General features: G+C 43.1%; 1 protein-coding gene across 1 annotated transcript in view; it reads right to left on the bottom strand.

The window, feature by feature from the left end:
- Positions 1-2,774: 2,774 nt before the first annotated feature.
- Positions 2,775-20,990, bottom strand: part of LOC311233358 (tropomodulin-3-like) — a gene marked incomplete at its 3' end in the record, with an annotated part of 75,073 nt that continues 56,857 nt past the window's right edge. The window contains exon 6 of the mRNA XM_084320334.1: positions 2,775-2,887. Within this exon, the coding sequence (XP_084176460.1) occupies positions 2,775-2,887 (113 nt within the window). The remainder of the gene's footprint in view (positions 2,888-20,990) is intronic.

The following is a 20,990-nucleotide window of genomic DNA, read 5'->3' as shown; positions in this document are numbered from 1 at the left end:
CAGCACCCAAGTAATAAAACCACGTAATGCCAAACTGAGCCCATGTCGGAACACAAGCAGATCATTGTTGGCAGAATTCACACAGCGAGCGAGTGGACGTATTGATTAACTAACCATGTTCCAATAGAATAGAATATAAATACTTTTATTATCCCGAGGGAAATTCGACACTGCAAATCGCTCAACATTAAACATTTAGACAGAACAGGTCACGAATAAGAATAACAAAACAAATCAAATTGCCTAAGATAAGAATAGAATCAAATAGAATAAAATATACAGTAAATAAATACAGTAAAAATATACTGAAGTCTACAGTAGGTGTAATATTGCACAGTGCTGTTTCAAAAGTAAGAGTTCAGGAAGATGGTAACTGTCACTCTGTGCTCAGTGATGCAGTGAGGCACAGTGATGCATTGTAAAGTCTGATGGCTGTTGGCAGGGCCGGATTAACGACCGGGCCGACCGGGCCGCGGCCCGTGGGCCTCGAGTGATGAGGGGCCTCCAAAAAAAAAAAAACACTTTTAAATTTTTTTTTAACTTTAATTTTTTATTTTTTGAGGCCACTCGTCACTAGAGGCCTTTTGGAGGCTCCTTGTCACAAGAGGCCCCACATTTTTTTTAATTTCTTTTTAACTTTTATTTTTTATTTCTTTGGAGACCGCTCGTCACTCGAGGCCTTTTGGAGGCCCCTCGTCACTAGAGGCCCCAAATTATTATTATTATTTTTTTTACTTTTATTTTATTTTATTTTGGAGGCCCCTCGTCACTAGAGGCCCCAAATATTTGTTTATTTTTTTTTAACTTTTATTTTAAACATTTTTGGAGGCCCCTCGTCACTAGAGGCCCCACATTTTATTTTATTTTATTTTCTTATTTTGGAGATCGATGTCATACTGTGACACTGAATGATTGGCACTGACTGACGCTCTCTGATTGGCCACTGACATGTTTGCCCAATCGCGTGACGAGCTGTGTCTTTGCCCATTTCCTCGTCAAACAGCCTGCAAACTACCTGGTGTTCTATCGCCATGCTCTAAGACAAACTCTAACCTTAACCAACTTCGAAAGAGTGCCTAAGCTTAACCGTCGAAAGAACTTGCCGTCAGCCCGTCACGCTCTAAGACAAACTCTAACCTTAACCAACTTCGAAAGAGTGCCTAAGCTTAACCAGTGTAGAAACAGGCATCGGCCAATCAGAGAGCGTCTTGCCAGAAATGCGGCTAGGTTTAGAAATAACGCAACTAGGGGCCTCCACACTACACACTAGTACTAGTACTAAATACCTATATGTCCCTATGCCATAAATGTCATGTATGTTGTGTATGTCATAAATGTCTATATGAATTGAAAATGGGGGACCCTGATGTAAACAAGACAAACGTCTTTCTCAGGTCTGCATCCCCTGCCTTAACAATTGTGTGTATTGAGCCGTACTGTATTGTACCCATTCTGCAATCTGTTAAATAAAGTTTTCATTCATTCATTCAGTAAAAAAAATAAAAGAGATACGAAAATTAGAAATATAGGCCTCTCTCTTATACATGCCTCCTCCTAATACAAGCCTGGTATCCACTACAGTTGAAACAAATACAAGCCGGGGTTACTATTAGAGGAATTACGGTATTCTATATATTTTTTAAAGTGACATATAAAAACGCCACTGTGCGTGCGTGCACGTGTGTGTGGGGGGGCCTCCACAAGAATCTGGCCCAGGGGCCTCTGAAGTCTTAATCTGGCCTTGGCTGTTGGAATGAAGGACTTCCTGTGCCGTTCAGTGCTGCATTTAGGTAGTGTGAGCCTAGCACTGAACATGCTCCTCCTGTCAGCCAAGTCTGTGTATAGTGGGTGGGAGGGGTTTCCCCTGATGGCCTGGAGCTTAGCAAGGCTCCTCCTCTCCGCCACCCTCACTAGGGAGTCCAGCTCCACCCCAACCTTATCCAGCCTGTTTGTGTCCCCTGCTCTCAGTCCGCTGCCCCAGCAGGTCACAACATACAAGAAGGCGCCCGCCACCACCGGCTCATAGAACATCCTCAACATCCTTGTACAGACATTGAAGGATCTCAGCCTTCTGAGGAAGTAGAGTCGGCTCTGGCCCTTCTTGTACAGTGCCTCTGCGTGTTTTGACCCGTTCAGTTTGTTGTCGATGTGCACACCGAGGTATTTGTAATCCTCAACCATGTCCACATCGACTCCCGTGATGGAAACGGGGGTCACATGTGCACTCCTCCTCCTCCCCAGCTCCACCACCAGTTCCCTGGTCTTCGCCACATTTAGCTGCAGGTGGTTTTTATCGCACCATGTGACGAAGTCCACTACCAGTTCCCGGTATTCCCACTTGTCACCGTCCTTTATACATCCCACTATCGCAGAGTCATCAGAAAACTTCTGAAGGTGGCAGGACTCTGACCGATAGTGGAAGTCGTTGGTGTAGACGGTGAAGAGGAAGGCCATAGGTATCAAAAGCACTGGAGAAGTCAAAGAACATGACTCTCAGTGCTCCCCGACTTGTCTCTGTGAGTGTAGGCTCGGTTCAGCAGGTAGATGACAGCATCCTCTACCCCCAGTCGGGGCTGGTAGGCGAACTGGAGTGGGTCTAGGTGGGGTTTGATCACCGGGCGGAGTTGCTCCAGGACTAACCTCTCCATGGTCTTCATTATATGAGAGGTTAGAGCCACCGGCCTGTAGTCCTTGGACGTGCTGGGACGCGGGCACTTAGGGACTTGCTCAGCTGTGTACTCACCTGGTCTGCAGAGAGCCACACTGTGGGGGTCTCAGGTGTTTGGGGGAGGAGCGGGTCTTCGAGCCGCAGGGGGCAGACAGGCTGCACCAGCAATGAGGGGGGGTGGGCAGTTGGGGGAGGGAGGGGGCTGCTCGAGTTGAGGGGCTGAGAGGTGTGGGGGTGGGCAGGGCAACTGGAGTAGGGGGGGACTAGCCGGGGCCGCCGTATCAAACCTATTGTAATACAGGTTTAGCTCATTCGCCCGGTCTACATCTCCATCCACTCCCGTTCCCCCCGCCGGTTTAATGCCAGTTATGGTCTGCATTCCAGTCCACACTTGTTTGATGTTATTGTATGAGGGCACCCAACAATATTGCTGATTGGTCAATGAAAGTGTATGACTTTAGTCTCATCAAGATTTTTGTGAGTTTGCAAGATGCGCCCAATAAGTTCCAAACAGTGTGGAGGCGAGCGCAGAGAACGAGACTGCAGCAAAGTCGTACATTTAGGCTGCGGTTACATTAGGGCCAAAACGATTCGTTTTCATTTAGCTTTTCAGAACGCTGCGTAATGGCAGGCAAGTTAGACGTCGTTTTGTCTCGTGAGCACAGAGTGATGTATATACATGTAGTACAATGCCAACGCCGTAGGTGGCGATGTAGTTCAAACACGAGTCACTCCACATCCTGCTCAAAATCTCAGAAAGCCACCATCTTTAAATACCTCGCATGAGCCATTTAGCAACATAGCATTTATTTTTCAGCAAGAAACAAAGTGCAATAAACAAAAACGGATACATTCACTGTGTGTTATGCCTCATTTGTTGATGATTTGTTGATGAAACAAAACTAACATCAACACAATTGACCACCAAGAGCGGAGTTTAGTCTCACAAAAAGATTGCAGATTTTGTTAGCTTACGTGCTAACGTGATTGGGATATGCCATTATAACAGTATAGCATTGTGGCTAGCAGCGTAGTAATGTTAATGCTAGCAGAATGAATGGATGAAAACGTTATTTAACAGATTGCAGAATGGGTACAATACAATACGGCTCAATACAAACAATTGTTAAGGGAATGCAGACTGTTGTAGTTTGGACTGGGTTCCTTATAACAATAACTTAGAGCTTAGTTTAGCCGCAGCTACAGGCAATCTGAGGAGAACGCAGCTGATATCCTGTATAGGTCCAGCCAGGGGAGAATTTGGCGTCGGTGTCTACTACTGCACATGGGCGTTGGGCAAGAACGGCTCCGTATCTGGCTCGTGCAAATTACATGGCACTATTGTTGGCGAGTTTCCAAAACAAAAACACCCTTTCAGCGTTGCAGATAGGAAAACGCGTTTTCCTGCCAAAGCGGCATTTCCTTTTAACTTGGACATGCAAACGTAATCATTCGAAAATACAACATTGCTGTTTTCCCCCAGTGTAACCGGCCTTATATTAAATGTGTGCTTCTCAGTGTTTTAGCCTGTATGAAACTATTATTGAGTGGTCATCATTTGTGAAATAGTTCAGCTTTTGCTCAATAATGCTTTGGAACAGGAGATCTTTCAAATATCAAGTCAAGATAATATGCTGACCATGTTGCTCAGATGTCTGTATGACAAGCAAACAGCGTTTCTCATCCTCAGTCAAACACGTTTACATAAATTAACAGTTCATGAGTAATACTAATGTTTAAGAAAAAAGTTCAGATTGCCCTCATCCGCAGCGATGTCAGGTATAACAAGAAATATTTAAAATAAATATTTAAATGATGATCTTCATACACAGGAGGAGATATTGTCTCTTTCTGCGTCCTGCTCTGCTCTACCTAGGAGCCACCCCTCCTAAACCACATGCAGTATTTCCTAGTGAGTCCTGTTGCAAAGCTTACAGATGTCAAAGAATAGGTGGGAGGGATGCAATCTTTCAAAACTTAAAAATACATTGTTACATCTATATTTAGCACATTTGATAGAATTGCAATAGAGAATAAACTAAAAATACAATACAATTACCACCAGGCAGAAAGGGGCATTTTCTGACTCTGAGGGAAAAGGGCAGATGCTCAAGCACGCCTTGGGCCATATGTGTGTCTGGTTACAGGCAGCCATGTTGGAAGAGAGACAACTATTGTTGGAAGAGAGGACTAGAGAGTAAGGCTCTATTAAAACCACAAAACTGATTTGAAGAGGAGTGTCAGAAGTTCTTCTGATGCAGATCACATTAGTTGGATTGCTGTCCAGGAAGAATGTGTCAAGTATGTTGAGTTTCTAGGCAGATTTCTACACAATTTTAGGGTTTGAATGAATATAGTGGAATATAATGGTATATTTCTACTGTATGAATGCGCTGGTGTCTCTTTAAGTCTCCAGTTTGACTGAAGCTCTTACCAAACTTGTCAGAGTGGTAAGTCTATTCTGTATGAATGCACTGGTGTCTCTTTAAGTGTCCAAATTGACTGAAGCTCTTCTCACACTGGTCACAGTTATAGGGCTTCTCTCCTGTATGAATGCGCTGGTGTATCTTTAATTCTCCAGATTGACTGAAGCTTTTCTCACACTGGTCACAGTAGTGGGGCTTCTCTCCTGTATGAATGCGCTGGTGTTGCTTTAAGTTTCCACGATACCTGAAGCGTGTTCCACATTGGTCACAGTTGTAGGGCTTCTCTCCTGTATGAATGCGCTGGTGTCTCTTTAAGTCTCCACATTTACTGAAGCTCTTCTCACACTGGTCACAGTTATAGGGCTTCTCTCCTGTATGAATACGCTGGTGTTTCTTTAAGTTGCCAGAGTTACTGAAGCTCTTCTCACACTGGTCACAGTTATAGGGCTTCTCTCCTGTATGAATACGCTGGTGTTTCTTTAAGTCTCCAGAGGTACTGAAGCGTGTTCCACATTGGTCACAGTAGTAAGGCTTTTCTCCTGTATGAATGCGCTGGTGTCTCTTTAAGTCTCCAGAGGTACTGAAGCATGTTCCACATTGGTCACAGAAGTAAGGCTTCTCTCCTGTATGAATACGCTGGTGTATCTTTAAGTGTCCAGAGTTACTGAAGCTCTTCTCACACTGGTCACAGTAGTAGGGCTTATCTCCTGTATGAATGCGCTGGTGTATCTTTAAGTGTCCAGAGTTACTGAAGCTCTTCTCACACTGGTCACAGTTATAGGGTTTCTCTCCTGTATGAATGCGCTGGTGTTTCTTTAGGTCTCCAGAGTTAATGAAGCTCTTCTCACACTGGTCACAGCAGTGAGGCCTTGACTCATTCATATCTCTGCTTGTTGTTGGGGAGCAATGCAGAAATTGTACCTGGAGAAGAGAGAAGTACACCAATGAAGAGTTCAGATCTTGTGTGTGTTTTGTATTCGTTCAGTTTGTATTTCTCTAGTTCTAAAAATGTTTTATACTCCAAAGTTAGTTGATGTGATTTAAAAGTGAATCTGCTCCAAGGGCGGTTATTGAAAACTTAAATTAATAAAATACTGAGATAAAACCCAACAGGCAGTTGCCTGCAATATTGCATTGTGGTTGTATCTGTCCTTGTAACAATATCAATGTTGTTCCTAGTTTGTGTTGTTCTGGGGAGCAATTAAGAGTACACAGACCACTAGTACAGATAATTCAGTCTGAAATGATATATTCAATGGAATAGACATTATATTAGGAATATAAATTACATGTAAATGTATCCATATCTTGTTTAGCCAAAGAGTAGCCTATTAATCATTCGTTTGTAATGTTTATCAGATCAAGATCATGAATTAAGATCACATTTAGCCTGTTTCTTTCAACAGTCTTATAGTATCCAGCATATTGCCACTCTATAACCTTTCAGTCTGCCCAGCACCAAGACAACTGTTGCAGCCTTGATGCTGCTTGTTAATCCTGTTGTGGCCTACAGCTGAAAGGCAAAGGAGGAAAGAATGTTTTTTACCTACTTTTTCTCCTCCTATTTTTTTCTGTATTTTTCTCCCATCCCAATTTAGTCGTTATGCCAATTCCCCCCTCCCCTTCCTGGTCGTTGCGCGCATTTGCCCCCCACTTGCCGGTCTAGGGAGCCCTGAAGTCTTTTCTTTTAAACTTAATTTTTTATTTTCAATTTTGATTTACATACAGGTACAAAATACTAAATACACAATTCACAATACTATTAAACAGACAGAAACAATAAAGAAAATAAATAAAAGACAAGGTATGACATGGGTTCATTGGTCATTTCTATATTTACATTTTTTATTTACATTTCAATTATTTTCTTGTTTCCTTTTCATCCTTCTGTGATGTCATTCCTCTTCTTCCTATATTCCTCCCACGTTTCCCATTTTGACAAATTTCTCCTCTTGCAGCCTCAGCATATGCGTGATTCTCTCCATTTCCTATATCCCCTCTATTATCTCTGTCCATTGTTCCTTCGTCTGTGCTTCTACCCTGTACCACAGCTTAGTCAGTGCTTTCTTGGCTGCTACTAATAGTATCTTAATCAAATATTTGTCTTCTCCCTGAATGTCTTTCTGTGACAGGTTCCCTAGGTATAGTACTAGACCTGTCTGGGGTATTTCATATCCTACTATTTCATTTATTATCTCTCCTATCTCTTCCCAATAGTTTCTTATTATCTGACATCCCCAGAATATGTGTGTGGTTTGCTACTTCTTGTCCACATTTTATCCAACATGGTTTCTGTGCTGGTGTGTAATTGCCCTGTATTTCTGGTGTTATAAAGAATCTAATTATGTTTTTCCACCCAAACTCCCTCCATATCCTTGATCCTGTGGTTGATTGTTGTATCTTACATGTGTTATACCATTCCTCCTCTGTTATCTCTATTTCTAACTCTTTCTCCCACTTTTCTTTTACATACAAGGTTGTAATTCCCTTACTGTCCATTATTGCCTGATATAGTGCTCATATAACCCTCCCCTTCCTTCCTTCATATGATTTTACCATTATCCTAATTACCCCATTCCATCTCTGTCTTGTTTTATTTCTTTGTCATAGTAATCTCTAATCTGTAAATATCTAAAGTGGTCTCTATTCTCTAGTCCGAATCTTTTTCAATTTTTGTAGTAGAGTCTGCATCTCCCCTCCTATCATTGTACATATTGCTGTTATTCCCCCCCCCCCCCATTCCCATCTTTTGAACCCATGGTTGTCTATCCCTGGTTTGAATTTGTTGTTGTGTGTTATCCATCTCAGTATCTTGGATTCTTTTTCTAGCTTGTATTTCTTTACTATTGTGTTCCATATGCTTATAGTGAATTTGGTAATTGGGTCCAGTAGTTGTTCCTGTCTTCTGAACAGCTCCCTATCTCCTATTAGTGTCTGCACTTCGAATCCCTCTCTTTTGGTTTCTATATCTTTCCATTTGGCTTCATAATTCAGATTGCACCAGCATGCTACTGTTCTAAGCTGTGCTGCATAGTAATAGCCTTTTAAACTGGGTACTGCCATTCCTCCTTTCTCCTTTGGTAGTTGTAGAGTCACATATCTGATCCTTGATCCCCCCCCCCCCCCCCCCCCCCCAAATGAATCTTGATATCTGTCTATCCCATTCCCTGAATTGTTTTTGTGGTATTAATATAGGTAAAGACTGAAATAGGTATAATAACCTTGGTAATATGTTCATCTTAATGATTTCGATCCTTGAGCTGAAATCTAGGGGCATTACTGTCCATCTTTCTAGGTCTCTCTTGATTTTCTGATTAATCTGTGTATAGTTTGCCTCGTATAGCCCCTCCACCCCTCTTGTAATGTTCACCCCTAAGTACTTGATCCTGTCCATGTCCCATTTAATTTTGTATTTTTCTTTGATCTCTATCGTTGGCGTGTAGTTCAGTGCTAAAGTCTGTGTCTTCGTCATGTTGAGTCTATACCCTGAGTAATATCCATATTCTGTCAGTAAATCCATCAGTGTCGGAAAGCTTATGTCTGGTTGCCTCATATATACTATCACGTCGTCTGCGAACAGTCCCAATTTATGTTCTGTTCCCCTTATCTCCACCCCTTTGATGTCTTTGGTCTGTCTAATTAGTTGAGCCAGTGGTTCGATGAATACATCGAAGAGCGTCGGCGAAAGACAACAACCCTGTGTGGTAGCTCTCTCTAGTTTAATCCGGTCAGTCAGACTACCATTTACCTTAATCCTTGCCGTCGGTTATTGATATAATGCCCTAATTGTTTTCATAGCGTTTTTGTCTAATCCAAATTTCTCCAATACTTTATATAGAAATATCCAGCTTACACTGTCGAATGCTTTTTCTGCATCTAGGCTAACTAATACTGCACTTCCTCCTTCCTTTTGCATCTCCTCTACCACCTGCACTGTCTTTCTTATGTTATCCTGTGTCTGCCTTCCTTTAATGAATCCGGTCTGGTCCTCGTCTATAATATCTGTCATAAATGTCTCAAATCTTTTGGACATTATTGATGTATACATCTTGTAATCTACATTAAGTATGGGCACAGGTCTGAAACTGCTACATAGTTCTCTATCTTTCCCTTCTTTTGGAATTGTAGTAATTATGGCTTCTTTCCATGAAGGTGGCATTGTGCCTTCTTTCATCGTGTGTCTGAATGCTGCTTCTAATATGGGGCTCAGTTCCTGTCTAAATGTTTTACATTTACATTTAGTCATTTAGCTGACGCTTTTATCCAAAGCGACTTACAAGTTCTGTACGACAGGTCATCAGGAAGGGTACAACTCTATCAGCTGAGTAACAATGTTCATCAAAGTGTTGCATGTTACAGTGTAGGTTAGTTTATTAGGACAAGTGCATGACAGTAAGGTTAGTTAGGGTTAGATTTTTTTTCTTCCATTATTTCAGATAATGGTTGAAGAAGTGCATCTTTAGTCGACGGCGAAAGATTGGACGGGATTCGGCTGTCCTAACTGGGGTGGGTCGTTCAGGGGGGAGGATTTGGCCGGCAGGTGGAGCAATTCTGTTTAGCTTAGGTTCAGTTTGAGGTGGTTGGTCGTCATCCAGGCGGAGCTGTCGGACAGGCAGGCCGAGATCCGCTCAGAGACGTGGATATCTGAGGGAGGAAAGGAGAGGAAGAGTTGAGTATCATCGGCATAACAATGATATGAGAAGCCATGAGACGTGATAATGTTACCCAGTGATTTAGTGTAGAGGGAGAAGAGAAGGGGTCCTAGGACCGAGCCCTGGGGGACACCCATCAGCAGGGGGCGGGTGGCCGACAGAGTCCCTCTCCATGACACTTGGTAGGAGCGGTCATTGAGGTATGATGTCAGCCATGTCAGCGCAGATCCAGCCACTCCCATTCCTGCGAGGGCCGCGAGGAGGATCTGATGGTTGACTGTGTCGAAGGCTGCAGATAGATCTAGGAGAATCAGGACAGAGGAGAGGCCTTTCGCTTTTGCTAAGTGAAGTGCCTCTGTGACCACAATGAGGGCCGTTTTTGACTGATTAGGGTCTAGGAGGTCATTATGTAAGAGATAAGCAGTAAGTTGGTTGGATACAGCACGTTCAAGTGTTTTAGAAAGGAAGGAGAGAAGAGAGACAGGACGATAGTTGCCTATGACTGTGGGGTTCAGGTTTTTTTTTTTTTGAGGGGCGTGACCTAGGCTTGTTTTAGGGAGTTAGGAATGGGAGGATGTCCGGTGCTATGGTCTGGAGGAGTGGGGAGGGTAGCTGGTCCAGCTGGCATGTAGTTGGACGGTTCGATGTTACCAGTGTCAGGGTCTCGGCTTCTGTAATGGGAGAGAAAGATGACAGAGTGAAGGATGACGTTCTCGATTCAGTGTTTGGAATGGGTGGGGGTTGGGAGAAGGAGCTGCGGATGTTCTCCACCTTTTCCTCAAAGAAGATCGCAAAGTCTTCGGCAGAAAAAGATGAGGGAGGAGGGGGTGGGGGGAGTGAGGAGGGAGGACATGGTAGCCTGCAGTTTGCGAAGATTATTGGCAGAGGCCTCGATCCTATGGTGAAAGAAAGAAGCTTTGGCATTAGTAATGGTTTTGGAGAATGTTAACAAGAGGTTGTGATATGTGTCGATGGCAGCAGTGAGGCGTGACTTTCTATACTTCCTCTCAGCCGCTCTCAGGACCTGTCTTTGTTCTCTCACTGCATCCGTCAGCCATGGACTGGGTGGGGAACGGCGGGCAGGTGTCTCAACGAGGGGACAGAGCTTGTCGAAGGAGGTTGCAAGGGCTGAGAGGAGGGTGGAGGTTGCCATCTCTGTGGGGAGAGCAGAGAAGGTGTCACTCAAAGGTAGATAGTATGTCAGAGGAGAGGGTGGAGGGGGATAGGGAGGGCAGGTTGCGTCTGAGTGAGACGGTTTGAGTTGGGGTGAAGACCTTTCGGTTAAGCATGAGAAGGATATGAAGGAATGGTCAGATACATGTAGGGGAGTTACCGTGGTGTTAATGATGCTGGAGTTACGGGAAAATATGAGATCCAAGGAGTTGCCTACTTTGTGGGTGGGAGGCATGGCAGTGTGAGTCAGGTCAAATTGCAGATTTGTAGAATTCAGAGGGGAATCCGTCGCTACCCGGTGACTTACTGCTCTTTGCTTTACTGATCACATTCCCCACTTCTTGTTCTGTAATCTCTGCATTTAATATTTCGTTCTGTTCCTTCCCTATCGATAATTTTCCTAAAAAATTCTCTATCTCCTCTTCTCCTGCCGCTATCGGTTGTGTGTATAGTTTCTTATAGTATTCTTCAAATGTCTTCTCTATTTCAGCTGGTTCTCTTAGTATTTTGTTTGTGTTCGTGTCCCTTATTGTGTGTATTGTGTTCAGTTTTTGTTGTGTCCTGATTCGTCTAGCTAAAAGTCTGGTCGCTCTCAGTCCTCCTTCATAGTATGTCTGTTTCATGTATCTAGCTTTTTTCTCTATTTCTGTCAGCAGTTCTTTGTTTATCTTTCCTCTAACTTCCTTTACCTCTCTAAGTGCCTTTTGGTTCTTTGAGCGTTGGTGTTCTTTCTCTAATTCTTTCAGTTTCTTCATCAAGTTCTGGTATGTCTCTATTCTGGCCTTCTTGAATAATGCTGTATTTGCTATACATTTTCCACATATTACTACCTTTAGTGCATCCCATAAAATGTTTGGGTCTACCTCTCCATTATCATTTTCTTCTCTGTATCTAATTATGTCTCCTTTTACTTCATTAACCAAACCGTTGCTATTTAATAGTCCTACATTCAGTCTCCAAACTGTATTTCTCGCCTACTTTTAAGATTCACTGTCAGATATATTGCGCTATGATCTGATATGTCCGTCACCCCTATCCTGCAGTCTTCTACCCTGTATCTGTCCCCTGTTGTCATGAGAAAATAGTCTATCCTTGAATATGTTGTGTGTGGATGCTAATAATGTGTGTATTCTCTATCTAGTGTGTGCATTTCTCTCCATATATCCATGATTCCTAATTCTGCCATTTTTATATTCATATATTTGCTAATGTTTGTCCTCCATTTCTTTGTGCTTGTCGTGTCTATGTCATAGTTCAGTACTACATTAAAATCACCTGTACAGATTAGGACCCCTTCCCCTTCCATTGCTATGATAGCAAAGATTGTTTCAAATAAATATTTCTCACTTTCTGGTGGAGCATATACATTCACTAGTGTTACCATTTCACCTTCCATTTTCCCCTTGACCATTACATACCTCCCCTCTTTATCACTTATTTCCCTGATCATTTCAAACTTCACTGTGTTTTTAATTAGTATAGCTACTCCTCTTCTAAGGTTCTGTTTAAAAAAACTATAAAACAGATTCTCATACCTGAATCTCTTCAGCTTTTCATGTTCTTGTGATATTAGATGCGTTTCTTGTAATAAGATAACCTGCGCCTCTTCTTTCCTAAGTTTCGTCATCACCTTACTCCTTTTAATCAGATTATTCATACCATTTACATTCAGCGACATCATTTTGATACCCTTAACTTGTGTCATTTCTTTTCCAAATGTTCTCCCGTTCTACCCATGTCACATAAAATAATATTTGTGGTTGTAGCCACTGCTATACCTGTCTGATTTACATACATATAACCATAATCAACATTAACTTCAACATTAACACTTGGAACTTCCATGGTAGTTGAGGGATTCAGTAGTCTCCCTCTTTCCCCCGCTGGCAGGTGGGGAGTAGTGGCTCTCCTAGTGAGAGGGCTCCCCCTAGTGGCTACGAAATGCGCACTATACATGTCCAGCTCGTTCTGTGTGCGACCTCCGAGCTCCCGGTCATAAGCTCTGCATTAGTCACTTTCATGTTCCCATCTATTTGTATTATGTGTCACGTGTAATCCTGTGGTTCTTTCATATCCGCCTCAATTATATCTCTTGAATCTCCATGTCCTTTTTTAAAAAACTTTTGGTATAATTATCTCGTATGTACCTTACCATCTTCTCATTGTATAAGTCCTTTTCATGTTTACCTTTACTTGTATTGTGTGTGTCCCATGTATACCAGTTTAATGTGTATTGTACTTATCCTTCCCTGGATCACCGTGTCCCCTCTCGTCTCCTCTGTTCCCCTTCTCAGTGTCTTTTCGTCTTTCTTCTCAGTTGATCCGCTTTGAATCGGTTCAGATCTCCTTCACCGTCCCGTCCTCCTCTCCTCTTCTTCGTCCCCCGACCCTGGTCCATCTTCTCGCCTCCTCCAACCTCTGCATCAGCGTCGGTCTCTCCTCTTCTCCTCCCGGCACCTTCCATCCTCTCCCTCGTCACTTCCCTCACGTTGTTGTACACCTTTATGCCTTCTTTCCAATGAACCTTCAGCGTGGTCATTGGTGATTGAAAACTGATTCCTTTCTCTTTCAGAGTATTTTTTATCTGAACATAGCTCCAACGCTTTACCGCCACCTCTGTTGAATAGTCATGGTCGAAGGTTATTCTCTGTCCCTCCACCTCCATCTTCGTCTGCCAGGCTGCTCTGAGAATGTTTTCTTTGACTTTGAATTTCAAGAAATTAACTATAACTGCTCTCGGTGGTCTGTTTATCTGTGGCTTCGGCGCCGTGTGCCTTTTGAATCTCTATCTTGACGAGGTCTGACACTTCCAGTTTTTCTCGAATTAGGTTGTCTACATATTTGGTCATCGAGTCTTCCTCTATCCCTTCTCTCAGTCGCCATATTCGTATATTATTTCTCCTCGACCTCCCCTCCAAGTCTGTTAGCTTTTCTCTCAACATATTTTGTTGTTCGAGCGTCGCCTTTAGAATTTCTTGTATTTCTGTATTCCATTCCTCCGTTTCAGCTGTCCTTCCTTCTAGCATCCTTATATCTTTCTCTTGTTCTTGTGGTTTTCCATCAATTGTCTCGAGTCTCTTATTTATTTCTTCTCTAAGCTCGTCCTGACCCTTCTTTAATTCTTCCCTGAGTCTGTCGATGTCGCTCTGAATGGTCTGCGTGTTAGCTTGGTTAGCTATTGCATTAGCTTGTTGGTTAGCTAATGCGCTAGCTTGTATGCTAGTCTGTATGCTAGCTTGTAGCTCCGCTACCCAGGTGGGTATCTCTGGTCTGTGGCCCTGCGTCATGCTAGCTTGAATTACCTCCTGCGCCACCTCCTCGTGTCGATATCTTTCCTCCGGTGTTTGTTCTTCTTCTGGGGTCCCTTTTCTCTCGCTTTTTCTCATGTTCATCCTTCCTTTTCTCTTATATCCTTGAATTGTCACTTTTAATTTTGTTTTAGATAGTTTTACTTCCTTTTTTCGATATTCTTTGACCGGGAGCTCTTTTCTATGGCCGCTTACCCGAACATCTCAAACCGGAAGTCCAGCAGCCTCTTTTCACCTGCCAGCGAGGACTCTCACTGGGGAAGTGTAACGCGTGGGAGGATTACACTACCTTCCCCAGTTCCCTCCCTCGCTGTGCAGGCGGCAGGCGCCCTGACCGACCTGTAGGAGTCGCTGTTTACAACGACCAGGACCCACCCCACCGGCTTTCCACCCGCCGACACTGCCAATTGTGTCAGTATGGACAACCGACCAAGCCAGAGGTACCGCGGCAGCCGGATTCGATCCCACTGTCTCTGCGGTGGTAGACAGACACTTAGTCCGCTGCGCTATCCGGCCGCCCTCAGGAAAGACCCTTTTCTGTTGATTTGGTCACATCTGTCTGTCATAGTAGTTACATCTGTGCCCATAGATGTGAAATAAGGTGTGAACCAACTAAGTTCCTTATATCTATTATGCTTATGTCGATCTGATAAACATATTACAAACAAGGTAATGTTGCTAGGGGGAGAACATTATGAGAGGTGAGTTCCTTCCGTGGTAAGTTAGATTAAGACACGACATGGAATCGAGCAGACGCGTTGAGAGAGACTTTGAAATCCCTCCTCACCCTCACTGGGTGGGGGAGGGGAATTTGCCACGGCTAACAGGGAAGGCCTTTGGACAGCTAGGCTGCACGATCGATCGAGATCGTTAGAATAATGAATTTAGTTCCTCCTAATGCTTTTCAAGGACAGAAAGAACTGTTTTCCATCTGCTACAGAGGCTTTGTTTATGGAATAAACAATGTTTTTCCAAGAAAGGTACCACGTTTGCCAGTGTTGTTTCTTCCGACTACGGATGTACTAACAGGGTTGATACAGTGTGGGACAGCTAATGAGATATCCAAGTAAAATGACAACGCGGAGGCCAGTCACGGAGCAGCAGGTGACGAGTGGATTAAATGATTAAAGGCTAGAAACACTGTTATCTTTCAAAGTTAATTTCCTAAATCTACATGCAAAACCCCAGACATTTTAAACTTGGACAACTTGCCCAAACAAATACCAAATTGTAAAAGCCTTCATCGTCTTAACTTAGGGAGACTGGGCTAGTGGGTAAATTGAGCCGCCCCCTGTAGGCAACTACACATTTTTGTAATGCAGCCATAAATTCAGGAAGCACCCATCGTTTCTATCTGGATGTGATGGAGTGAAGTACATGAGAAAAGTTGTAAGTATGTTTTACACAAAAAAACGTTTTTTTGCTTGTCAAAGGAAATTGTCGTTTCGTCTTATTAATTTTTAGCTAACTAACATTTATAGATTTTATATATATATATATATATATTTCACATCTGCTTTTAACACCATGCAGATACACACTCATACAGAGACTTATTGACACAGGGGTAAATGGAGATATCATCCATCTGATCAGAGACTTCCTCTCTAACCGCCCTCAACGGGTCCGTGTTAATGGAAGTCTATCTGATGTCACTACGCTCAACACAGGAGCACCGCAGGGGACCATTTTCTCTCCTTTACTTTTCTCCTTGAATACAAACAAGTTCCAAATTGACTGAGATTTTTTTTTTTTTTTTTTTTTACTTTGACCAGTCAGCTGGTTCTTTTAGCGTTTATCGCTTTTTCTGGTCAAGCATGACCGACAGAAACAGGTTGAATAGGATATAGATCGGGGGAAAGACACTCTGAGAAAATACGGCGAGTCCGGGAGTCGAACTCGTGTACCCCAGATCCGTGACGCGCACGGTTGTCCCCGACGCCGCAATAGCGCCGAGATACGCGGTGAGCTACTGGAGCTCAACTGAGAACTTTTGCTTGTTTAAATACGCAGACGATATGGCCTTGTTGCCTTACTGAAGAAGAGGGATACTATGAGAGGGTACCATGAGAGGTTACATACAGGGACCATGAGAGTGTACATACAGGGACCATGAGAGGGTACATACAGGGACCATGAGAGGGTACATACAGGGACCATGAGAGGGTACATACAGGGACCATGAGAGGGTACATACAGGGACCATGTGTCATCTCTCCTGACTGGTGTAAATAAAGTTCCTTAGACATGAATGTAAGTAAAACGAAGGAACTTGTCATACATAACAGTATCTCAATGCAGCCTCTCATGATCAACGGATAAACGACGGAGCAAGTGGATAATTTTAAATATCTTGGCACAGCCATTGATAGCGATCTTAACTTCAATATAAAAAAATACCACATATTTAAATCATGCAATCAACGCCTCCACCTTTTACGTAAACAACTTTTGTGTAAGTAAGCAAATTATAGAAACAGTTGATAAGAAACTAGTGGAGGGAATCTTAACCTTTAACATGGCCATGTGGTAAGGAAATCTGAACATAAGGAAGGAATAAGTTGCAGATGATAGTGAATTTGGCCTCTAAAACCATAGGGACGCTGCAAAAACAGCCAAGCTACATCTACAACGAAGTGCTTAGGAACAAAGCTAGGAAGATTGTGGGTGACCCCTTTCACCGACTCTATGGGGAGTTAGAGCTGTTGCCCTCTGGTAGTCGTTACAGACTACCTAGGGCAAACCGAAACATTTAAAAAAAACATTAAATTAATCTTGCACTCGTTAGACCTGGTCCTTGTTGATGTATTGTATTCCTACGTTCTCTGCACTTCTCCATTACTGATTTATGTATATGTATAATGTCTGCTGTCATTGTTGTTGTTTGTTTGTTTAAAGGTGAGACAAAAGACATTTCCAGATTGTGGACAATGATATCTGTGCGCATGCGTCGCCTGCCACTGCTGCAGATCGTTCTACCTGTTTCTGTACTTTTCATCTAATTCTACGTTTCTATTGTATTTCTTACCTGGACACAAGTCCTTTTTATTTAAGTTATGCCCTTCTAAACACGCAAGAAGAGTTTTTGTCCGTCTGGCTGATGGTGGAATTACTTTTCAAGTTTGTGAGCCGACAACAGCTGATCGGAGCGTCCGGGTTCTTTGTTTACATGAGAGGTCAGCTGTTGTCGCTACCCAACCAGCCGGTGCTCGACAGCCAGCTAACCAACCCGGACTTAACTAACACAGTCCCGGAGGAGCTGAAAAGGACTAATGGTGGCTTTCGTGGATGTCGAGGACGTGGGTGAAGTGCGAGACAGAAGAGGGCTGAAGCACGGAGAGAGAGAAGGCGATACAAACCATATCTCCCTTCTGTCGTCATGGGTAATGTGAGGTCTTTGGCAAATAAGATGGATGAGTAAACAATAAACAAGGTGGCCTATTGGGATTCACAGTGAAAAACGGTGATTTTATATGTCTGCACTTTATGTGCTAATTTTGTGTGCTAATTTTTTGTATTAATTTTGTGTGCTATAAAATTTCAACTGTACATGGTCCTAAACGTTATGACTGATCATGCGCGGGTGAACGGAGGTGGGGGGGGGGGGTCGTTTATAATTCCGTGATCGTCGTTAAATGATTTATGTAGTATGGGTGATATATAGATCAGAGCAGTTTGCATCGATAATAATAAACAAAAACGCTGAAAGTCACGGCAGCCTCCTCTTACCGTTGGGCGATGATACTGGAGCAAACAGATCCCAGTTATTTGATGGGGATCGAGGCGATCCATTTCCGGTTTGTATAATACTAATACACGCCCAAATCATGTCGATTATTGAGTTATGGCAGCGATCCATATCCACGGTGTGTGGCTAGAGTCCTGCGATGATATGCGAGTGGCCGGACGGATTTAGGAGACGCACAGACATCCAACCGGCATTTCCGGTTTGGCAACTCGCTGATCATCCACCAGGTGGCAGTATTGAAGCGTTGCAGAGTTGTGCCGAGTCCCACAGCATTAGACAAGGCTCTGTGAGTGAAATATGAATACCATGACGAAAATATGAAATATGATCAAAATAATGTCGTACGCCGTGGATTGGCAGAATTCGCATGAACTTGAAACACGTCATACAACGTGAATGGTGCACAAAGTGTTAATTGGCTGGTATCAATCCCCGTTTCCTGAGCCTGTGTGTAGTGTGATGTGTGCCTGGTGCCAGTGTCTCGCAGCCATTGAGCCTGTAACCCAAGGTTGGGTGCTACCCAGTGGTGAAGGAGGCCATTTACATCCTACACTGTAAAGCAGTGGTCACCAACCCGTCGATCGTGATCGACTGGTCGATCTTTGAGACTTTCCCTGTAGATCTTTCGCTGAAAAAAAAAATTATAATAAATATAAAATACAAATGTTTTAGATCTTTCCCTGAGAGTCCACATTACAGTTCTACTTTTGTTTTGATGTGAAAAGTGATGCTGCATACGATGACTGCACTTAGCACTGACTGAGAAAGTACATATTACAGTTCTAGTTTGACAAACATATTTACAATTAGAATTTTATAATGTTAATAATATGAGAGTCCACATTACAGTTCTACTTTATAAAATGCTAATTGTAAATATGTTGTCAAAAAGGCTCTTTCGGCTTTCGGCCGAAAGGGTTTTAGCACCGAAAATATATCACAGAATGTCAAAGAACAGGGTTACGTAACGTTCATAACCTAAAGTGTTGTTGTGATGATGTAATCAAAACGCGCAACCAGGGTTTCCGGCAAAATCTGTTGAAGTCCAACATATTTAATCTCTCCGGTCATAATGTCTAGTGAAAATAATTCCCTCTAAGCACAATTAGATTATTTGAATTGTATTAAAATAGGCTAAAATTAAATAGCCTATGCGATGAACGAAACAATCATTACATTTGTTTCATCGTTGCTTCACCAAGCAGGTCTAATAATGACAACGATGTTGTCAGCGGGAGCTTGGTGCACTGCTGGATTTGCGAGAGCATGCAGCTGCAGAGCCACAGAACCCACAGAGCTGTGCCCGCACAGTGCAATACTCCAATTCAGCCATTGGCAATTCAGCTGTTGGGTGGGGGGCGCTGCTGAGCGGTCCCCCGACCGGACCGCGTGTATCACTTCCGCAACGGATTTAGTTGGATTTCGATTTCCGGGTTGGCCTGATTGGCCGCGACGGCCACGTGACACGCCGCGGCGGCGCGCTGCTGTGTTGACGCTCGCGGCGGAGTGGACTTGACCGCGAGGCTGGAGTTCACTTACCCTTTCACATCGGTGCAGTCATCAGTCATCTAATAATATTGGCGTGTCCCTTTTGTCAAGAATCACTTGTATGGTAACAGTCTCTGGAGCGCGCCAGTAAGAAGCATTTGCACTGCAACTCATCATCAGTCATCTAATAATATTGGCGTGTCCCTTTTGTCAAGAATCACTTGTATGGTAACAGTCTCTGGAGCGCGGCAGTAAGAAGCATTTGCACTGCAACTCGTACGCCTTACTGTAAATTGTACCTCATCCCATTGCTGCGTTGCACTATAGCGTATTGTATATTGCTACATTGCATAGTATATTGTATGGTACATTATACAACGGCATGCAAATTTCTCGATTCTGATTGGCCATTCACACGTCTTTATTGGCAACAATCCACGGTCCTGGGCTCAGGACCCGCCCACAACCGAATCACATAACCCTCCCCGGCTCACTCCGGGAGAAAACAAGATCGCGGACAACAAATGGTTATGTTGAAAGCACCATAACGACTAAATATGAAGCGATTCTGTCAAGGGGAATGTGTTAGTCCTTTAAACAATGTTGGATGATGTAATTGATGGGTCTTGAGGCAATCTAGAACAAAAGAAAAATCGCGGTTTGATTGATAGATTAATTGATTGATTTAAATGTCTACTTCCTTCTTTCTACTGACTGCAGCGTTCTCTCTCACACTGTCCGACGCTGGCGTACCCACAAACACACACACACACATACACACACACACACACACACACACACATACACGCACACACGCACGCACACACACACGCACGCACACACACACACACTGTGACACACACACACACACACGCACACGCACACACACACACACACTCCTGTCTGCAACAGCGGGGGAGTCAGACTGAGAGAGAAGCAGCGCTGTTTTAAGTGAGCATGGTCTATTGAATTGATTGATTGGTTGATTGCTAATTTTATTACTGTACCCCTGGTTTCCAACTGGTTAAGTTTAGGCTAAAAGAAATAAATAAAAAAATAGGGCGAAGAAAACGTTTTTTTCCTATAGGGCAAAGAAAACGTTTTAATTTGTTTTACCTACTTTATATAGAAGCATCTAAGAATGAAGTTCTATGGAAAGTAGGTCTGCATTCCCTTAACAATTGTGTGTATTGAGCCGTACTGTATTGTACCCATTCTGCATCTGGTAATAAAATTTTCAATCAATCATTCCAATAATACACAGTTGGATGTGTTAGTTGGTTGGATGCACTTCAAGCTGCTTCCACATGAGGCAACTTCTCTCAATCATTCCAATAATACACAGTTGGATGTGTTAGTTTGGTTGGATGCACTTCAAGCTGCTTCCACATGGAGGCAACTTGTCTTTTTTGTAGTTGTGGGAACTACTTTTTCTGGCGGATGGTTTTTTCAATAAATCTTCGATTAATGTGTGTTTATTGTATAGAAATAAGGTTGGATGAATCTGGCAGTTGTATAAAAGCTTTA

Source organism: Notolepis coatsorum (genome assembly GCF_963971535.1).
Source record: "Notolepis coatsorum genome assembly, chromosome: 8".
In the NCBI taxonomy this organism is placed as follows: Eukaryota; Metazoa; Chordata; class Actinopteri; order Aulopiformes; family Paralepididae; genus Notolepis; species Notolepis coatsorum.
Note: the sequence above shows the minus strand (reverse complement) of the source record. Positions and strands in the feature narration are given on the sequence as shown.